This window comes from Notechis scutatus, chromosome 2 (genome assembly GCF_049901735.1).
Source record: "Notechis scutatus isolate UNSWTSFEM ecotype Mainland chromosome 2, rNotScu1.2, whole genome shotgun sequence".
NCBI classification, from domain to species: Eukaryota; Metazoa; Chordata; class Lepidosauria; order Squamata; family Elapidae; genus Notechis; species Notechis scutatus.
In genome coordinates this window covers 24,899,670-24,919,687 of record NC_142010.1, presented here as the reverse complement: position 1 = coordinate 24,919,687, position 20,018 = coordinate 24,899,670, and the positions used below count along the sequence as shown (strand labels likewise).

Genomic DNA, 20,018 nt, shown 5'->3' with positions numbered 1-20,018 from the left:
GATAGCAATAGCACTTAGACTTATATACCGCTTCACAGTGCTTTTACAGCCCTCTCTAAGCAGATTACAGAGTCAGCTTATTGCCCCCCCAAACAATCTGGGTCCTCATTATACCGACCTTGGAAGGATGGAAGGACAAGTCAACCTTGAGCCTGGTGAGATTCGAACTGCCAAATTGCAGGCAGGCAGATGGCTATGAAATCATTGAAATAAGCACCAAACGTTGGTGTTATTTGTCCACTCTGATTCCTTTTATATATCAACAAGACCCACATGAAGTTCTCACAAATACATTTTGAAACATATGCAAACATTGAAAAAGAAATCTGAAAAGGATCATTTTCACAAAATTCTATTCTCTCAACGATTTCCTGAATGGCCAAAAAAAAACAAACCCTACAACACATTAAAATACAGTAATAGTTAAAAAACAACATTTTGGATTTGGGAATAGATATTCCAATCAGATTAAATGTTAGCCAAATTAGTTCCATTTTATCACAAGTATAGAAGCTACTTTTCTCTTCTTGGTGACAGTAAAGACAAAATACAAAGTCATGCTAAATGAAAGAGGCTCTTTTTTTTTCCCTTCCCCTCCTCTGGAGCAGACTTCTGAATCCAATTCATGAGACAGAAATAACTTCAATTTATGTCATAATTAAATTAAAGTAGGATCTGCACTACTATTAGGTACAGTGCAGAGAGACACACCCTTTCTCAGGCCAATGCTTGTGCTTGGCTTCTTGGTTGCAGTTCAGCGTCCACGCCCAAAAGACAACAGTTAGGCAAGGACAATAGTTAAATAGGATAGAATGCAGTTTATATATAATTAAAATTACATTAAATTAGTTTCGTATCATTATTTCCCCTCTCTGTTATGCTAACAGTTGCAATCTGTTGGCAAATGTTGGAAGTGGAAAGCATATGCTAGGTTTTGGTGAGACACATGCATCCCTGGTGCCTCTGTCTGTACACCTGGAAAGTCGAGGCTCGGCAGATTTTCTCAGGAGACACATTCTACAGACTGAGGATCCTTGAGTGCTCTCTGAGCTTGGTTGTTTTCTTGCAGATGTTTCATTACCCAACTAGGTAACGTCATCAGTGCACGAATTCTACAGATTGGGGCAGCAAGGAGCTCTCCTCCCCAGATTCTCCTCTGCCATTTAAGCTAGACTGCCACCTACTGGCCTAGCACAAAAAGATGTCTAATTGCCAAGGTTGACATAAAATCCAGCTATGAAAATTTAGGTGGTATAAACAGAATGAGGGCCAGACACTTTGTTCTTCACTTCAAATAATAAAATATCTTGGCCAGCCTTAGTGGTATTTCACAAATGCACCCTTCAATTCAATGCAAAGGCCGATTTGGTGGATGCCATCAGCGTGCCTTCTGTTCTCCAAAGCTGGCAGTCAGTGCAATCATAAGAACTGTCCTCTCAGGAAACCAAGCTGTTCCTGGTTCTTCTGTCCTTTCCTTGCTACCCTGGATGCTGTTCAGAATGGGCGCGATGGAGATGTCTGGTGATTCCACTGGATGGTTCTCTTTTGGAAATAAATAGTACAGCACCTTATTTGTGGCACTCCGTTCTTGGTCTAAAGAATTCAAAGACAGTAAACCCAAGCTTTTTTTTCTCTCCACTTCATCTATTCTCAATTTTCTTAATAAGATTAGTTTGTGTAATGAAATCCTATGGCTGAAATCAGGTCTTTCCACACCCATGCCAGTATTGTATTGTCTGTCTTTGGATTTCAGTTCTGCCCAACAGTTTAAAAGTTGAGAAAAATCTCCTCTCTGAATCAACTGCCTTGATTCCAGCTCTATGCACACAGAAAAAGGCTCATAATTGGCCATTATAAGAGGCGGCTGGGAGACGTTTTGCCTTCTTTGATTCCCTCGTATAGAAATGCCCTCTTCAACTTCAGGGCTGATTGAACCCAGAATTCATTTCTAATAAGGAAATTCAGGGTTCACACTTAATAGTTACCCCTGAATTTGGCAGGGGCCTGTTTTCTCCAGTGGTGTGACACCTCTTATGCTGAACGAACTGTTTGCTCCCATTAAAACTTTTCCCACAGTCAGGACATATGAAAGAAGCCTTTGCCATATGGATCTTCTGATGTGTAACCAAGTGTGAGCTCACACGGAAGGCTCTCCCACAGTCGGGACATTCATAAGGTTTCTCCCCCGTGTGAATTCTCCGGTGGATAATGAAATGAGCCCTTTGGCTAAAGCTTTTCCCACATTCCAAGCAAATGTACGGTTTTTCTCCTGTGTGAATCCGCTGGTGAATCACAAGGTTCATCTTCACACTGAATTTCTTCCCACAGTCCAGGCACTCGTACGGTTTTAACCCAGTGTGAATCCCTTGGTGTTTCGCCAAATGGGCATTCCGACTAAAGCTTTTCCCGCAATCTGAGCACCGATAGGGCCTGTCACCTCGGTGACTCCTTTGGTGCCTTTTGAGCGCCGAGTTCTGAATGAAATTTTTCCCACAGTCTGTGCAGTGGTAAGGCTTCTCTCCTGTATGGATCCGCTGGTGGTTGACCAGATGGGAGCTGTACCTGAAATTCTTTCCACAGACGTGACAGATAAGTGGCCGTTTCACCCTAGGAATGCCTACTTTTCTTACAGTGTCCTTCTGAGATATCACACTTCCCGTGCTAGACACAGGTGCTTCCTGGGCCTGATCTGAAGGGTTTCTCTTGGAAATTTTCCAGTCCAAAAGGCATTTTTCCAAAGGAGAACTCTGAGGACAAACTTGCTGGAATGTCCTATAAGTGTTGCTATGCGGTTCTAATTGCACACGTTTTTCAAGCTCAGCACTCTTTTTGCCATTCCCATAGGCTGTTCCATTACCTTCAGGATAAACAGACAAAAAAACAACAACAACCAGGTAAGTATAATGCCAGACAGAAAGTGCAAATAGAGCAATAGCAGCTCATTATGAGAATCACTTCTCAGTGACACATTTTGCATGCAGGTCTGGGGTTCAGTGTCAAGGAACTGGTGAAAAATGCAACTGTATGAGACTCCAAAGAGAAAACAATAAGGGGAGCAGATTTTTATGTCTTTCCAATGTTCAGCTATTGCTAGAGCAGAGATGATTCATATAAGAAATCTCATAGAACACTCCTTTTGGAAGCGGAGGAGAGATTTGGGCTAGGAAATCCTTTCTTTTTAATTTTTTTTTATCTCACCGCCAAATGAAGCCTTCATACATAATGCTAAGCAACCCTCCCCCTCCAATCAAATGCTCAACAATGGCTGGGAATTCAATAAATATCCAGTTTGGCAAAAACTACACTTAAGCCACCGTATAATTGGTTTACGGGCCTAGCAGACATCAGGCTAGAGAGTGGGTAGATGATGAGTTCTTGTCCCACCTTAGCCATGAAAGCCAGGCTGGGTGAACTTGGGCTAGTCCAGGGGTGTCAAACTCAAGGCCCAGGGGCCAGATGTGGCCCATGGGGTGCTTAGATCTGGCCCATGAGGCTGCCCTGGAAACAGCGAAGGACCAGCCTGCAGTGCCTCTGCCAGCAAAACGGAGCTCGGGAGGGCTGTGTGCGGCCCTCCCAAGCTCCGTTTTTGCTGGCAGAGGGTTGCAGGAGGCCATCGCAGATAAAAACAGAGCTTGCGGGGGCCGCACACAGCCCTCCCAAGCTCTGTTTCCACTGGCAGAGGATTGCAGGAGGCCATTGCAGCTGAAACGGAGCTCAGAAGCCCATTTTCGCTGGCAGAGCGTACGGGCCACCACAGGCACCCCTAACATGAGTGAGGTAGAAATGCTCCCCCGCCCCACCTGCCCCCCCAGATCAAACAGAACTTTAACATGGCCCTCAATGAAATCGAGTTTGACACCCCTGGGCTACTCACTCTCAGTCCAACCCACCTCACAGGGTTGTTGTGGTGGGGAAAATAAGGGGAGGAAGGTGCATTATATATGTTTGCTGTCTTGAGGTATTTGTAAAAATGATGAGATATTTGAATAATAAAATAAAATAAATAACTAGATCTAAAGTTTTGGGTGGCTGCACTGCCCTTACACTATTACATCATCCACTATTGATGTAAGTTTCCTGAAAACCTTTCATAGCAACCAAGAAGTCTATTTTATTTCTATTGTGCTGGTTACAGGATTTAATTTCTTTTGACTCTGTAAGGTTTCTTATTTGTAATCTCCATTTTCTGTTTTGATCTGGATTTGATGTACATAGCTTGGAATCGTAACTACACAACTTGGTCACTTTGTACATCTTCTAAATAAATAAAAATTTAACTGAAAAAAAAATCATTTCTGCAGAATGCTCCAGATACTTGGAGTCAAATATATTAAATGTATATTGCTATTACCATATCATTTGATGGCTTCTGTATTAAGGAGCAAATTAGAGGATAAAATGGCATAGAAATGGCACTGACTTAATTAGATCAGCCACAATCTTCGATATTAGAGGGAAGGCTGAGAATTAATTAATCGAACATGATATTAAAAACAGCAATAAAACAATAGCCATTCAGCAAGTCAGGCAGTATGTAAATAAAAAAAAAATGGTTGGTCACACAGCCAGCCAGGTATTTAGAATGGATTTGGCATTTTTATCCAACTATCAAGTCCTTCCCAAGAACCTGGGATATAGGCAGATGCTATTATCATGGTTATATAACCTACTGGCCAAGCGTATGAAGTAAAAATCTTCAATAAAATGTTCATTGGGGATTAGTTCACTCAACCTTTCCTAAAATGGCCGTCAGCAGATGTGTTGGGACTGCAACCCCCAGAATTCCCAATTTGGATGATGGGAGATGCATTCCCCTCATCTGAAGGGCCTCTGGCCAGGTAGAAGGCCACTGCAATAGAAAAACACAAGTCCTTGAGTTACAGCCACAACTGAGCCCAAAATATATGTTGCTAAATGAAACATTTGTTAAGTGAGTTTGCCTCATTTTACAACTTTTCTTGCCATCGTTGTTAAGTGAATCATTACATTTGTTAAGATAGTAATATGGTTATTAGTGAATCTGGCTTCCCCACTGACTTTGCTTGTCAGAAGGTTGCAAAACATGATCACACCACCTCAGAACACTTCAGCCGTCATAAATGTGAAGCATCTGAATTTTGATCACGTGACCATGGGGATGCTGCAAGAGTCAGAAGTGTGAAAAAACAGCCATGTCACTTTTTTTCCAATGCCGTAGTAACTTTGAACGGTCACTAAATGCACTTTCATAAGTCAAAGACTACTTGTCTAGGAATGACAGAATAATGGAGTTAGAAGGGACCTTAGAGGTCTTCTAATCCAACCCCCTGCTCAAACAGGAGACCCTATACCATGGGTGCCAAACTCGTGGCCTGCAGACCAGATGCGTCACGCGCTGGCCACGCCCAGCCCCGTTTTAGCAAAGGGGGGGGAAAGTTGCAATACGTCATGTGACAACGTGTTGTCGTAAGTTTGACACCCCTGCCTTATACCACTTCAGACAAATGGCTGTCCAATGTCTTCTTCAACATCTCCAGGGAACCCACAACTTCTGAAGGCAAGCTGTTCTACCACTGGAACAACCAACCAGCAGGATGGTTGGCCTTCAGAAGTTGCATTCAGAAAAAGAACAATGCTCTCAGGGATCACCAACCTTCCACGCCTTTATGAATTTTCCGGTGCGTAATAAGGTTGGAGCTTTGGTTGAAACCTTTTCCACAATCAGGACACATGTAGCATTTCTCTCCCGTGTGGATTCGCCGATGCCGAATCAGAGCTGACTGGTAGATGAAGCTCTTCCCGCAGTCGAGGCAGGTGTACGCCCTCTCCCCGGTATGGATCCTCTGGTGTTGGGTCAGAGCAGAGCTCTGGCTGAATCTTTTGCCGCAACTGACGCAGGCGTAGGGCTTCTCTCCAGTGTGGATCCTCTGGTGTTGAGTGAGGGCCGAGCTTTGGTTAAAGCTTTTCCCACACTCTTGGCAGTGATATGGCTTTTCTCCAGTGTGGATCCTCAGGTGAGCGGTGAGCGCCGATTTGTGACAGAAAGTTTTCCCACATTTGAGGCAAGAATCTTTTCTTTCTCCTACATCAGCCGGAGGGCCTTCTGGGGCCTGGATGTTTCTTCTTGAAGGAACAGTTTCATCAAATCTTCCCAGCACGATCTGATTCTCCTCTTGGAGTTCCTCTCTGTGGTAATGAAGGTCAGAGTTCAGGGAGTCCGTGGCTTGTAAATGACCCAGCAATCTTCCAAATGGTGTTGTGGTAGTGGGGCTTCCTGGTTGAGAAATGTCTCCTGCAAAGGAAGTTTTTGGACTTTTAGACCATGCGCAAAGCCCAAGAGGCCAGCTTTATGGATCAAAAACATTCCTACCCCATTTCCTCATTCAGCACACTTGCAAACCAAACAGTAACCCAAAAGCCAAAGATTTCCCACTGCTACAAGAGACTGTCAGATGAAAATAAAGCTTTCACATAAAGCAAGGCAGGACTTCGATAACTCAGCATGACTCCAAACGCATCACAAGAAGAGGTTGATATTATACATGCAGATAGTCTTTGACTTACAACCACAATGGAGATCAGAATTTATCTTATTAAACAAGATGGCTGTTAAATGAGTTAAGCCCAATTTTACCTTTTTTTGCTGGGGATGTTAAGTGAATTACTGCAGTTGTTAAGTGAATCATGTGGTCTTTAAGCGAATCTGGCTTGCCCTGTTGACTTTGCTAACCGGAAGCCGGCTGGGAAAGTCATCAATTGATGACCACATGACTGCAACCACTGTAAATAAATGTCGGATGTCAAGGAGCCACATGCTGATCACGTGACTGTTGGAATGCTGTGTCGGTTACAGGTGTGAGGACTGGTTATAGTCATGTTTTTCAGTGCCGTTGTAGCTCTGGACAGTCACTAAATTAATGGTTGCAAGTCGAGGACCACCTGGTGAGGAAAGCTAGCAAATTCTTCTGATATTTTAATTGTTCTTAATTAGATTACTTCCCAATTATGGAGAGCTTTTTTCTTGAATCAAAATAACTACTAATTTTTATATCTTGGGAAATGCTGAAGTAGACCACCAAGATGGAGCCTGACATCAAAGGCTTCCTACCATTTTAAGAGGATTGTACCACCTGAAGGTCCATCCTAATTCACAGTTTGGTTTAACTTACTTTTTATCCAATCATGTTGCCAATATTCCCTTCCAACTTTGTTGATAATCGCTAATATAAATATTTATTTGTTTGCTTCCTGCCAGACTCCCGTGAGCATTGCCTGCATGCAAGATAACTTGCTTTTTGGCTTTTCAGAGACGAGAGAGGCAACTACTTTCTTTCTCCATGAAATGCTCTGACTACAATCTCCATTTGGAAACTAAGCTTGAACTTTAAACTTTTATGACTGAAGAACCGGCCTAATATTTACTCTTTCTTGCTTTTTTCCACTCCGTTATTTATAAAGTTCACGAGGCAATCAAAAACTTGCACATTCTTCTGTGCCTTGTTTGTTTATTTTAATAAGGGTATTACTCAAGTAAGGTACCTTCTGATATCTATCCTATAAAGTATTATTTTTTTCTCCATGTTGTTTAATGAAACAACTACCAGAGTTATCTAGAATTAAGGTGCCACTAGATCAGGGCTGTCAAACTCCAGGCCTGCATCACACGCTGGCCACACCCACGCCCAATTTCCGTGACGACGTGAGTTTGACACCCCTGCACTAGATACATATTCAGCTGTAATCCTCAAGTTACAACTGGCCACTTAGTGACCGTTAGAAGTTACAAGGGGCCTAACTGGGAGTGGGTACTGAGGACTCAGATTCAAAGTCCCAACATTTGTGCCCGCCCGGCCATGTGATCGCACTTTGGGCACTCGGCAACCAGGTTGCATAGATCGACATTTGCAGGGTCCCACGATCACATGACCCCATTTTACTTTCAGTAAAACTGGCCCGTAACAAACCATGGCTTCACTTAACAACCATGTAGTTGCTTCACGACTGGGGTATTCACTTAATGACTGCCACAAAAAAAGGTCATAAAATTGGATTGATCATGTGGGTCATCTGATTTACACCCATGATAAGTTACGAGTTGGGCAGGCCTCACTGTGGTTACAACCTGTATGTAATGTATAGCACAGAAATGATGCTACTGTCCCCTTATATACATACACAGATAGCTCCTATAATGAATGAAAATGCACTTTTAACCATAACTTTCCTATGTGCACGTTTCTTCTTGTCCCCTCTATTACATGCATGAGGGCAAAACAGAGGGAGTAAAAATGTAATTGTTATTTTGAACTATTTTAGCCCTGCCTCACCTGGAATGAATTTTGTCAAGGACTGGCTCTTCCAATAGTCCTGAAAGTCTGACTTCCACAGCCCGTCCCTTTGCTCTGTATGGGTAGCCATGCCAGGCTGAGCAATTGGGAAGCCTGCTCAGAGGGAGCTAGTCTACTTTTGCAGTGTAATACCCACCTCCTGTACTCGTTTTCAGATCAGTGGACATGAACTGCCATGGGAAAGGATTTTCCCCCCTCTATTTCCCCTGTCCGCAAAACAGATCCCACCCTAACGAACAAACTCTGAAATGGGCATGCAAGGCAGTCATATTGCTGAATGAAGCAAGACTGAGACCAATCATCCCCTAAATGGGACACCACCAGGAACTCACTGGACACGTCCTGGAAACAGAGTATAAAATATATAAAGGAAGTGGGAACATTAGAGGTAGTTGAGCCCAGCATTTCCCTTGCGAAGCAAGGCAGTTGTTCAGTGAATCATGCCCCATTTTATGACTTTTTTTGCCATGGTTGTTAAGCAAATGACAACAGTTGTTAAGTGCTGTTGTTAAACAAAGTTAAGCAAACTTTGAAATGGATCAGGCCTGTCACAGCCATCTTTCCGTTTCTCAGCTTGCCACACATTGAAGGAAGAGGGAGGTCTGGAATGTCACACCAGGCAGCAACAACAGACCATCCTGTGGAAAACAAGGTCATCTCCACAGGTGCTGGCCAGAGGCTAAAGGGAGTTGCCAAAGAGATGCCCAGAACACCTAATTGGACAATGTCCCAATGGTGCTTTTTTTTCAAGAGGCAACTGGACTTTCTGGTTTTTCTTTGAAGACGTTTCGCTTCCCATCCAAGAAGCTTCTTCAGCTCTGACTGGATGGTGGGGAATGGAAGGATTTATGCTGCTTGCAGAAAACTGGTCATTTGCATTCTTTCAGCGAGTCGTTGAGGCCACCTGGAGATTGATCTGTGTCCTCAGGGTCACCTGAATAGTGCAAATGGGTGTGGAGCCTCCTTGGAACCGTTGAAAGGACTGTGTTGTAGATTGGAGATAGATGCAGGCGTGGGCTGCTACCAGTTCGCACAGGTCGGGAGAACCGGATGCTAATTTTACATCCGGTTTGCCGAAACGGTAGTTCCAATGACTGGCTGGCCCCGCCCACCCCACCCCGCCCCTCCCAGGAGTCCCCACATGGCCCATTTTGGATCCCAGGTAAGTACAGGGCCTGCATGGAAGCTCGAGGAGGGTGAAAAATGGGCCTCCCAGAAGAGGGCCTCCGGAGCCTGGGGAGCCCGTTTTCGCCCTCCCGGAGGCTCAAGGAAAGCCTCTGGGGCCCAGGGTGAAAACGGTCCTCCCCCCCGTAGTGCAGGAGGCCGACTAGGCCACGCCCACTGTGGCCACGCTCACCCAGCAACCGGTTGCTAAAATTTTTGAAGCCCACCCCTGGATAGATGATGTCATATCACTCCTCTGTTGAAAGAGGGCTGTTCAATTTTGGCATAGATGGCCTCTTTAACCCCTCTTTCAAACCAGCGATCCTGTCTGTCCAAAATATGGACTTGTTGTCTTCTTTGTGGTCTGTGTCTTTTAAATGCAGATGGGCTGCTGAATCTACTCCTGGTGTGTTTGTTCTCCTATGTTGTGCCGTGCGTTTATGAAGTGGCTGTTTTGTTTCCTCAATGTACAGATCTGCAAATTGAACAGCCCCTTCTCAACACAGGGGAGGGATAGACGTCATCTATCTCCAATCTACAACACAGTCCTTCCAACAGTCCCAAGAAGGCTCCACACCCATTTGCAGAAATCAGGTGGCCCTAACGATAAACCTCCAGGTGACTTGAACGACCCGCTAAAAGAATGCAAATGACCAGCTGTCTGCAAGGTATATAAATCCTTCCTTTCCCCACCATCCAGTCAGAGCTGAAGAAGCTTCTTGGATGAGAAGTAAAACCGTCTTCAAAGAAAAACCAGAAAGTCCAGTTGCCTCTGGAAAAAAAAAAGCACCTTTGGGGCAACCATGACCTGGATGACTGAGAATCTCCATAGAGTCTAATTGAACGATATGACCTGTGACACTGGGGGAAGGAATTATCTATTCTTTAATTGTACAGAAACCACGGGAAATATTTAGAACTGGTTTTATTTTCATGCATGCCGAAATGATGTACTCAATAAAACAATTCTTTGAGAAAGTTGAAAGTCTCTGAGTGCTGAATTGGTTGGGTTCCTTAGTCAGAACTTTTGACATCTGGCTTCCCTCATCGATTTTGCTTGTCAGAAGTTCTCTAGGAAGGTTGCAAATGAGAATTCCAGGATACCAGGATGTTGAAACCATCATAAATGCATGCTAGTTCCCAAGCAGTCGGATCACATGACTGTGGGACTGCGGTGTTCCTGCAGTGTTCGTAAGTGTGAGAATTGGTCACTTTTTTCAGTGCCAATTTAACTTTGAACGGTCGTTCAACAAACGGCTGTAAGTCGAGGACTACGGTAGCTGTAATCGGGACACACCAATTTTAGCTGGCTTTGCAAACAGCGTACATTATTAGGAACTGCTGAGGAATATCAATAAACTTTGCAGTTGACCTATAAAAGATCAGGAAGGACATATAAAGTGATGTGAAAGCATTTCCTTTAATAAAGTTAGTTAGGTGCCGTCAAAGCAAGCTTGACTCCTTGTGATTCTAAGACCAAATGCTCACCGTCTTAACCTGCCTTTGGCAATATCTGAAAGTTAATCCAAAAATCTTCTTGATCCTGATCGTCTATTTCAGGGGTGTCAAAATGGATTTCTTTGAGGGCCGGATCAGCACTGTAGTTCTCCTGTGGACTGGCCCAGGAAGTTGGGGGGGGGGAAATGGGACAGACGCCTCTTGAAGCACTTTGTCAGCCAAAACAGGGCACGGGGGGGGGGGGGCACAAAGTGTGGAGGCCGTCCAGGCCAAAAATGGGGTGTGTTGGGGCACATGGCCCCCTGTGCCTGATTTTGGCTAGCACAGTGCTGCAGGAGGTCATCCAGACTGAAAAAGGGGCATTGGGGGGCACGTGGTCTCCTCACACCCCATTGTGGCTGCCAGAGACACTGCAGGCCAGTCCTTTGTTATTTTCAGGCCAGCTCCTAGAGCCAGATTTAAGCACCACAAGGGCCGGATGCAGCCTGTGGGCCTTGAGTTTAACACCTCTGATCTTTTATCTGATGTCTTCCTTTTCTCTTTGTCTTTTCATCCCTGTCAAGCATAATAACCCTATTTATCCTTTCATTCCCTTACATCATCTGTCTAAATAAGTGAGTTTTTGCTTGTTGATCTTTGCTTCGAAAGATCAACTGGCCTTTGTTTGATTAACGGTTGATCAACAGTTGTCGATCAATCCATGTGCTTTAATAATCACCTCCAAAAAACCATAATTCAAAGGCATTTATTATCTCATTTCTCCCATTCCTTCCCTGACTCCAACTTTCACAGCCAATCCCAAGTGTGAAGATGGACGGTTTCAAAACATAATAAAATAAATAATAATTTACAGCTAGAAAAAAACAATATTTTACGTGTTCTGATCTTTGTTAAAATTGAAATGTCCTGGTCCTTCATAATCTTGTCCATGTGTATCATTGCCTGATTGATTGGTTGTTTATGTAAACCATGTAACACAGAATCTTTAAAAAATCCAAGTTTTAATAGTACAGGAGATGACGGGAGGCATATATCACTTACCCAGGGACAATACATGCTTATAGTTTTCCTGCATGACATCCTTGTAGAGGGCTTTTTCGTTCACATTCAGCAATGCCCACTCTTGCTCAGAAAAATGCATGGCCACCTCCTCAAATGAGACCTACATTGGAAATAGGCACATCTTTAATTCCCGAGAGACCCTTCCAGCAAGTTCACAGCCATACATTACCCAATACATTACCCAATCTGAAAATACAGGGAAGTTTGGAATGGGGCCAAGAACTGAGGAAAGATTCCATCCAACAAACGATCTGGGCAGTAGGGTGATAAGAGCAGCATCTTTCTCTTTGCTCATAATGACTGACAGCAGGGTATGATCCACTTTTTCTGGGCTGGAGGCTACGCTTTGAGTGATTTGGGGCCACAAAAAAACAGTGTGGCGCAGCCAGGACTAAAATTCTATTTGACTGCATTTCATTTGTTCATACATATGTTCTAAATTGAATACAGATAAGATCAATTCCCAATCATGTATTTAATATTTTATTATATATCATATTAAAAATTAAAATGTAGCTGGTGGACTTCCAGTCTCAGGCTGTGCATCTGTAATATTAGATTATTACTAGATAAAAAAAATAAATGAATATGCTCTGAGCAGAAAAAGGAATTGGAAGATGAATCATAATTGCTTTTAACATTACTGAATAATATAGTTCAGCTGCCATATCTTTCCTTTCCCCCCTCTCCTGCTCCACAAATTCAACAACACCAAGGATCAAGGTTATGATTTCAGCTGAAAACAAAGCTCTAATTAGAGTATATATGGATAAATATTATTTATTTATTTGTTTGTTTTTTTATTTATTTTTATCCTTGGCAATCACAATATCGCAATACAAAAACTGCATGATTTAAACAACCTACCATACAAATTGCAAACACAAAATCAAAGCTGGGAAAAATAATAAGAACAACAAGAGGCATGGGTGAATTTACTGAAAGTTTCCTCAAAAATACTGTTTTTAATCACTTTAAGTTACCGGGGAGGTAGCTTAAAAGTCAATAGAGAACCCATTATGTAGTGTTCATGCTGCAACATAGAAAGCAGCACTTTTTAACTTTCTCTCCTCTCATTTTCCAGAAATGTGGGTCAACACGCAGCCCCTGGGACATAATAGGGCTTAATAGGGCTTATTTAAAAAGGGTCTGACTGCAGCCAAAATTGCCATTTTTAAAAAAACAATTAGCGCAAAGGAAGGAAAATATCCTCTAGTGTTTCCTTTTCAGATTGTTGAGCCTGGTTAACTATGTTTTGTTACAGAAAGAGCACATTTCAACATTTTTCACATGACTAAAGCATGTTACAGAGACACACGTTTTCTTCTACATCTTGTGTTTGCATTTTTGTTCTCCCAAGTACAGCCTCACATATATATAAAACGCCTACCTGGTGAAAAGCCAGAGAGCTAGAATAGGGTGTTACCAAAAGTAGACAAGGCGCGATTTTGCTTTCTTTCAGAGCAAGAAGGATGCCTGGAAATTACAGAAAACATTAACACGAGACAGTAACTAGTTCAGCTATGCCTCTCTAAAAGAGAACAGGGTTGTCAAACCGAAGGCCTGGGGGCTGGATCCGGGCCACGGAGTGCCTAGATCTGGCCTGCAGGGCCACCCTGGAAACAGCAAAGGACTCGCCTGCAGTGCCTCTGCAAGTAAAAATGGAGCTCAGGGAGGATGCACAACCCACCCCCCTGGGGCTGCTTTTGGCTACGACGGCTTCCTGCAACCCTCTGCCAGCAGAAACAGAGGCCCGGAGAGACTGCGCCCTCCATTTTTGCTGGCAGAGGAGTGCAGGAAGCAGTCATGGTTGAAAACGGAATCTCGATGAGTGACATCGAGCAGGCCACACCCACCTTGACCACACCCACTCTGCCCCCCCACCCCCACCCCCCGAGATCAAACACAACTCTGATGCGGCCCTCAATGAAATCGAGTTTGACAACCCTGACCCGGGGTGGGGCTGCTGGGGGTTTGCAGGGGTTTGGGAGAGCCCCTAGCTAAGATTCTGCACAGTTCGAACAACCCCCAAATCCCACTCCTGGCTGGCTCTGCCCACCCCACACCTCCCCTCCCAGGAGTCCCCACGCGGCCTGTTTTGGATGCAGGTAAGTGCAGGGCGTGCATGGAGGCTCAAGGAGGGCAAAAAAACAGGCCTCCCGGAAGTTCGGGAAGGTTGGAAATGGGCCCGTTTCCAGCTTCCACAGAGCCTCCGGAGGCTGGGAGGCTGTTTTCGCCCTCCTGGAGGCTCAAGGAAAGCCTTCAGAGCCCAGGGAGGGCAAAAAGTCCCCCTCCCCACTGTGGTGCAGGAGGCCAACTAGGCCACGCCCACCATGGCCACGGCCACTCAGCAACCAGGCAGAGAACCCTTTGCTAAAATTTTTGAAGCCCACTCCTGCCCTGATCTAGAATCCCTGGTGCAGCAAACAACAAGAATTCTCATGCTCACCCAATGACATCACGTGTTCAAAATTCTCCTGCATGACATCCTTGTAGAGGACTTTGTCACCAACATTTAGCAAGGCCCACTCCTGATCTGTGAAATACACAGCAACCTCTTCAAATGCCACCTACACCACAAAGAAATGACATCTTTATTTCACAACAAAAGAGCTACTATTCCTACCCTTAACACAATCACAGCCCACTGCGGAAGTTTGCAAAATTATGAAAACAACTGTTAAGCGCTAGGGCTTAGATATAGTTCAGGCCAAATGGTTGTTTATCTTGCTGTATCCTGATACAGGCAGGATATTAAGTGTATACTTTGCAACTGAACGAACTAAGAATTAAGAACTGTAGAAGTGAATAACAAAAAAAAAAAAAATCATATAATCACATAATTGCCCTGGGAGTCCTTGACTGATAACCACAATGGAGTCTATACATCAAGGTCATCGGTTGTGATGGTTGTAAAAATGGGTCACCAACATGAAGAGAACACGGCAGTCATATACTTATTCACTGATATTTCTATTAATTTGCTGGAATGTGAAATTAAACGTATTGTATAATATAGGTCAGGGGTCTCCAAACTTGGCAATTTTAAGACTTGTGGACTTCAACTTCAACAGTTGAAGCCCACAAGTCTTAAGGTTGCCAAGTTTGGAGACCTCTGATATAGGTAGTACTTGACTTACGTAAACAATTGAACTCAAAATTTCTCATGCTAGGCAAGAAAAATGGAGTTTTGCCCATTTTATGACCTTCCTGGCCACAGCTATTAAGTGAATCGCTGCAGTTGTTACACAGTTGTTAAGTGAGTCTGGCTTCCCCATTGACCTTGCTTGTCAGAAGTTTGCAAAAGAGGATCACACTGTTCTAGGATACTACAACCATGACAAATACATGCCAGTTGCCCAGTATCCAAATTTTGAGCACATGAGTGTGGGGATCCTCGCAACAGTTGTAAGTGTGTGAAAAGCAATTTTCAGTTCCATTGTAACTTTGACCAGTTGCTGAATGAATGGTTATAAGTCAAGGACTGTCTGTAGCTTACATACTATATTAAGTCTCTTTTCTTTTGTGTTGACTTCTTTCATGACTTTGGCCACTGTGTCCAGATATGCTGGCAGAGTTTGGTTAAGAATCTTGACCTGTCTTTGAAAGCTTGCCATATTTTTCTAGCCTTCCAACTTGGTAATGACTGCAGTGTTGATTTAACCTTGTCTTTTAGTACTAGAGATCTGGAAAACAGGGAATATCTTGAATGTTGACATTCCCACTGCCGTACACAGAATTCCAATAAACTCCTTTGTCTGACCTTCTGTCAACCAAGTATTATCTATTTATGAAGAGTCCTTAGCACGCCAATTTAAGAACAGAATCTTCTAAGTTCAGAGATCTTCTGCAAGGTTCTCCTTGTCTTCGCCCATGAATGTTTCCGTCTGTGATGTTGTAATGCAGGAGTCCCCAACCCCTGGGCCATGGCCCACTACCAGGCTGGAACCTATTTGGAACCAGGCCGCGTGAGAGGCAGGCCAATGTGCATGCACAGCTCCATTTCCATGAGTGGCGCCCTAAAAACTTACCTCTTACTTGAGTGGAGCTGCGTGCGTGCGTGTGTGCCAGCCCACCACTCATGTGGCACCATTCCTCTCTCCCCTCCAACCAGGTCTGCCAATCCGCAAAGGTTGGGGACTGCTGTTGTAATAAACCTCATCTAACAGTCTCTGAAATGTTTTAAGTTTCTTCCTGAGATCATTGTTCTTTCTTTCCTTTGGTTTTCCTTCTCTTCTTAGCAATTTTCACTCCCGCGCCTGACATTCAGTTTGCTTTCTTTTCTTTTTTCTTTTCTTTGACTCCCTCTTTTCACCTTCAACCTTTAACAATTTATTTGATTTCATTCCATAGTTCTTCCTGTTCCCGACCAAGTAGATTCAGGACTTCAAAGAAATTCCTGATGCTCTTCTTGAAAATGATGGATCAGCGCTCTAGATCGTATCTGAAAACTAGTTGGTTTTGTTCTTCCAATTTAGCTTGAATTGGAACTTCCACAGGAGCAGTTTCTGGTATGTTCCACCGTCAGTCTCTGGCCATAATCTTTGCTGTAATAATGGAGCTGTTTCACCTCTTTGTAACAATAACACAGGCAATCCTTTTCCAGTACAGGAATCGTGTTAAAATCATCTCCAATGGATGACTGTCTAGCCTCTAGTGAATGTTAAATCTATTATCTTTTGGCATTATTCCCACTGTTAAACTTTACTGGAGTACATCTTCAGGGTACATGTAGCTGAATAAAAAATAACGTAGGCTCCATATTGTCATATTTGAACCCCTGGATTTATTGTTCTATTAAAGCAATACATTATTTTCTAGAGATTCTCACAGTGTATGGAAAATACACTCTTTTTGTTGGAAGGGTCATGAAATAAGTTTACCTGGGGTTAGTTTACACATATCGATTTTCTTAGCCAAAAGAACATTTCCCGTGGAGCCCAGTTTTGCTCACATAGGCAGAAAGGATAAAAGGAGGGCAGCCACCGTGTTCCCTTCTTAGGCATTTTTGCTCTCCAAAACAAAGCCAAATAAAGACCTATTAAAAACGACCTACCTGAGGAAGTTCCATCTTGCCAGACAGAAGAACAGGAAGTATTCCAGGGAAGCAGAGACTGAAACTTTTTATCTGCCCAGAAATTAGAGAAGAAACAATTTATTATATCACAGCTGATGAATTCCATTAGTCCTATAGTAATACTACAATTCCAACAATCAAACCCAGATGCCTAAGGAGGATTTTTAAACAAGAGAAAATTCCCCCAAGGAATCCAGAATTGCACATGTGTATACTATATAAGTCAATGGGTTTAAGATTTATTTACAAATAAGAACAGCTGGTTTATTGGCTTTTCTTCAAAGAAGCAAAAAAAATTAAAGTATTTATGTCCAATAAATCTCAGCAATCGGTATCGGATGCTTGCTCTAGATTACAGTGTTTTTCAACCTTGGTGGCTTGAAGCTGTCTGGACTTCAGCTCCCGTTCTCAACCCCAAGGTTGAGAAACACTACTCAAGAAGCTAATTTACAGTCCATAAGCAAGTCTTATCAATCCTAATAGGGCAGAAGGTGCTTGGGCCCCAGTAAACTGAAAAATCCTGCATGGAAAAAAACCTGTATTCTGGTGGTAGCTAGTTCTCTGATGAGAGGGAGCAAGATGTGACAGAAAGATGCCAAACCTCTTCAATCCCATCAATAATTACCTCTTCGACTGGGGACCAAGTACAAATATCCACTTAACATGGGACAGAATTAGCAATCCTTGATAAAAGGGAAAAAAAAAAATGAGAGACATCTAAAGAGATCTGTGTGGGCATTTTTTTCAAGGCACATTTATAGGAAATGGAAAGAAGGACATAAAACCAAAGGATACAAGGCAGTCAACAAATATTACTGGAACACTTCAATACAGCTAAATCAGAATGTGCTGAAATTTGGGAAAAGGCCAAGAGGCTGTCAGCCTGTTGCCGGGAGAAAGGAGTAAAACTGATAACAGGTTATGATAAGAAGGTAGAATCTGTTACCTCATCTTTTACATTTCGCATCTCTCAGAAGGAAAACAAAGGCCTAACTGGCCACTGTTATTGTACCACAAACGGAAAGAGGGAGTTGCAATTCAAGGTACACAAGAGGGTAAAAGAACACTGAGCTCTGATAACAGGTTATGATAAGAAGGTAGAATCTGTTACCTCATCTTAGTTGCAATTCAAGGTACACAAGAGGGTAAAAGAACACTGAGCTAATTTAACAAATTTCAGCTTTCCAGAACCAGGTGAATTACTCCCTAGAATACAGAAATTAAGCAGAACTGCCAACTGTGGCTCTTGTGACCTTCTGTAAAACTGGTATTCCAGGAAACTGGAAAGTAGCCAATGTTGCTGTCCTCAAAAAAAAAAAAGGGTGGGGGTGGGGAGAGAAGAGAATCTGGGAAATTACAGATCTGTAAAGCTTGATGTCTATATTGAGCAAAGTTTTGAAGCAGACGGTTAAACAAGGCCTCTGAGTCCTTGGAAAGGAATGCAATAATTAATTAGAGCCAGCTTGGTTTGTCAAACTAATCTTTTCTTTTTTTCTGACAGAGCTATTATTTATTTGTTATCCCACCTTTATTTTTTATAAATAACATCATTATATTCTCATTAATAAAGGAGTCAAATATGAGCGATGGGAGATAGATAATAGATAGATGACTTCATTTGCTGAATGTTTGCATCTGGACAGTACCTCCAATGGAAAGTGATATCAAGCGGACTGCCAGAGGGCTTGTGTGCCCTGGGCCGTTCAACCTTTTTACTAATAACCTGGATGAATGGGTTCAGGGGATGAAGATTACATATGCAGATGACCCAAAAGTACTTTTTCCCAAAAGGAACTGGACTTTTTTAGGGGTTTCTTTTTCCTTTGAAAACATTGCATTTCTCATCTTAAAAGCTTCTTCAGTTCAATTCTTTCAAATCCTTCAGATTCAGAAGGGAAATGTTTTCAAAGTGGGGGGGGGGGGGACCCTTGCCTTTTGGAAAAAGCATCTTTGGGACAACCATCACCCAGATAATTGAGAATTTCTATAAAAATCTGTAGATGACACACAACCCAAGAAAGAATGGCTAATACTCTAGATTAGAAGATAATAAGATGGGGGAAACTTGGCTTGGCTGTTAATGCATGTTAAAAGGATCTTGGTCTTTTGGAATACATTAAATAAACAAACAAACACACACACACCTCCCAGTGACTCTGGGCAGCTAATTAATGGTTTAAGCACAAGCAACCACACAAGAGGGACAAAGCAAAGAATGGAGAAATGCACAAAGCTGTCCTTCTGCTCCCCAAGGCAGCCAGCAAGCAACAGCGCAGCCAGGGAGTACGGAGCAATTAAAGTGCTGGATCAGACGCAGGGTTCAAGTCCACTTTGTGCAGTGACAACCTCTTTTTTTACCAACCGATCTACCTCACCGGGCTGTTGTGTGCAAAAGGCGAAAGAGAAGAAGCATCTTGTGCATCTCCTGCAGGAAAGTCCAGGTTTAATGCACGATCAGTGCACAAAATAAGCAACCATAGCTTGGATCCCCGCCCCCCTTTGCCTCCACCGACCTCCCACTACATTGCACACACACACACACCGACTAGCCTGGCTTCTGCGATCACGATCAACCCGGCTTGCGACTATAAGGAGCCCTTAACCAGCCGGCAAATCTAGTTTCCCATCGAGTTCCCTGACTAAACCCGGTACCTTCGCCTCTCCTCCTTTTTGCAGCAGCAATTAACGATCCAGACTGGAAAGCCGAAGCGCCTCCAGCCCGGGACAACCAGGCGGCGCTGCGTCTAAAATGGTCGGTAATTGACAGACGGAGCGGTGGAGGCGGCGCCTCCTTTCGTTGGTCGTGAGAGCACGGCGCCCTCTGCTGGCCGGCTGCCTCCCTGCCCCGAACTTGACTCACTCAGGTGTTCTGCCTTCACAATGGCGGGGGACGGGGAACGGATTCGACCTTACAGACAAAAGGGTGTTGT

At 43.5% G+C, this 20,018-nt stretch overlaps 1 protein-coding gene across 4 annotated transcripts; it reads right to left on the bottom strand.

Annotated features, from left to right (window-relative positions):
• Positions 1 to 229: 229 nt before the first annotated feature.
• LOC113422235 (uncharacterized) lies at positions 230 to 19,858 on the bottom strand. 4 transcript variants are annotated; one of them, XM_087953761.1, is made up of 8 exons: positions 19,741 to 19,858; positions 17,068 to 17,139; positions 14,461 to 14,581; positions 13,402 to 13,487; positions 11,991 to 12,111; positions 8,307 to 8,420; positions 5,633 to 6,271; positions 230 to 2,857 (listed from the first exon to the last, which is right to left on the bottom strand). In XM_087953761.1, exons 2-8 carry the CDS (start codon positions 17,080 to 17,082, stop codon positions 1,962 to 1,964), a joined length of 1,992 nt encoding a protein of 663 aa, XP_087809887.1. In that variant the 5' UTR covers positions 17,083 to 17,139; positions 19,741 to 19,858; the 3' UTR covers positions 230 to 1,961. The 4 variants fall into 4 exon arrangements, with proteins under 4 accessions (XP_087809887.1, XP_087809884.1, XP_087809885.1 ...); XM_087953758.1 differs by lacking the exon at positions 8,307 to 8,420; XM_087953759.1 differs by lacking the exon at positions 8,307 to 8,420 and having other exon boundaries at positions 19,631 to 19,853.
• Positions 19,859 to 20,018: the final 160 nt, after the last annotated feature.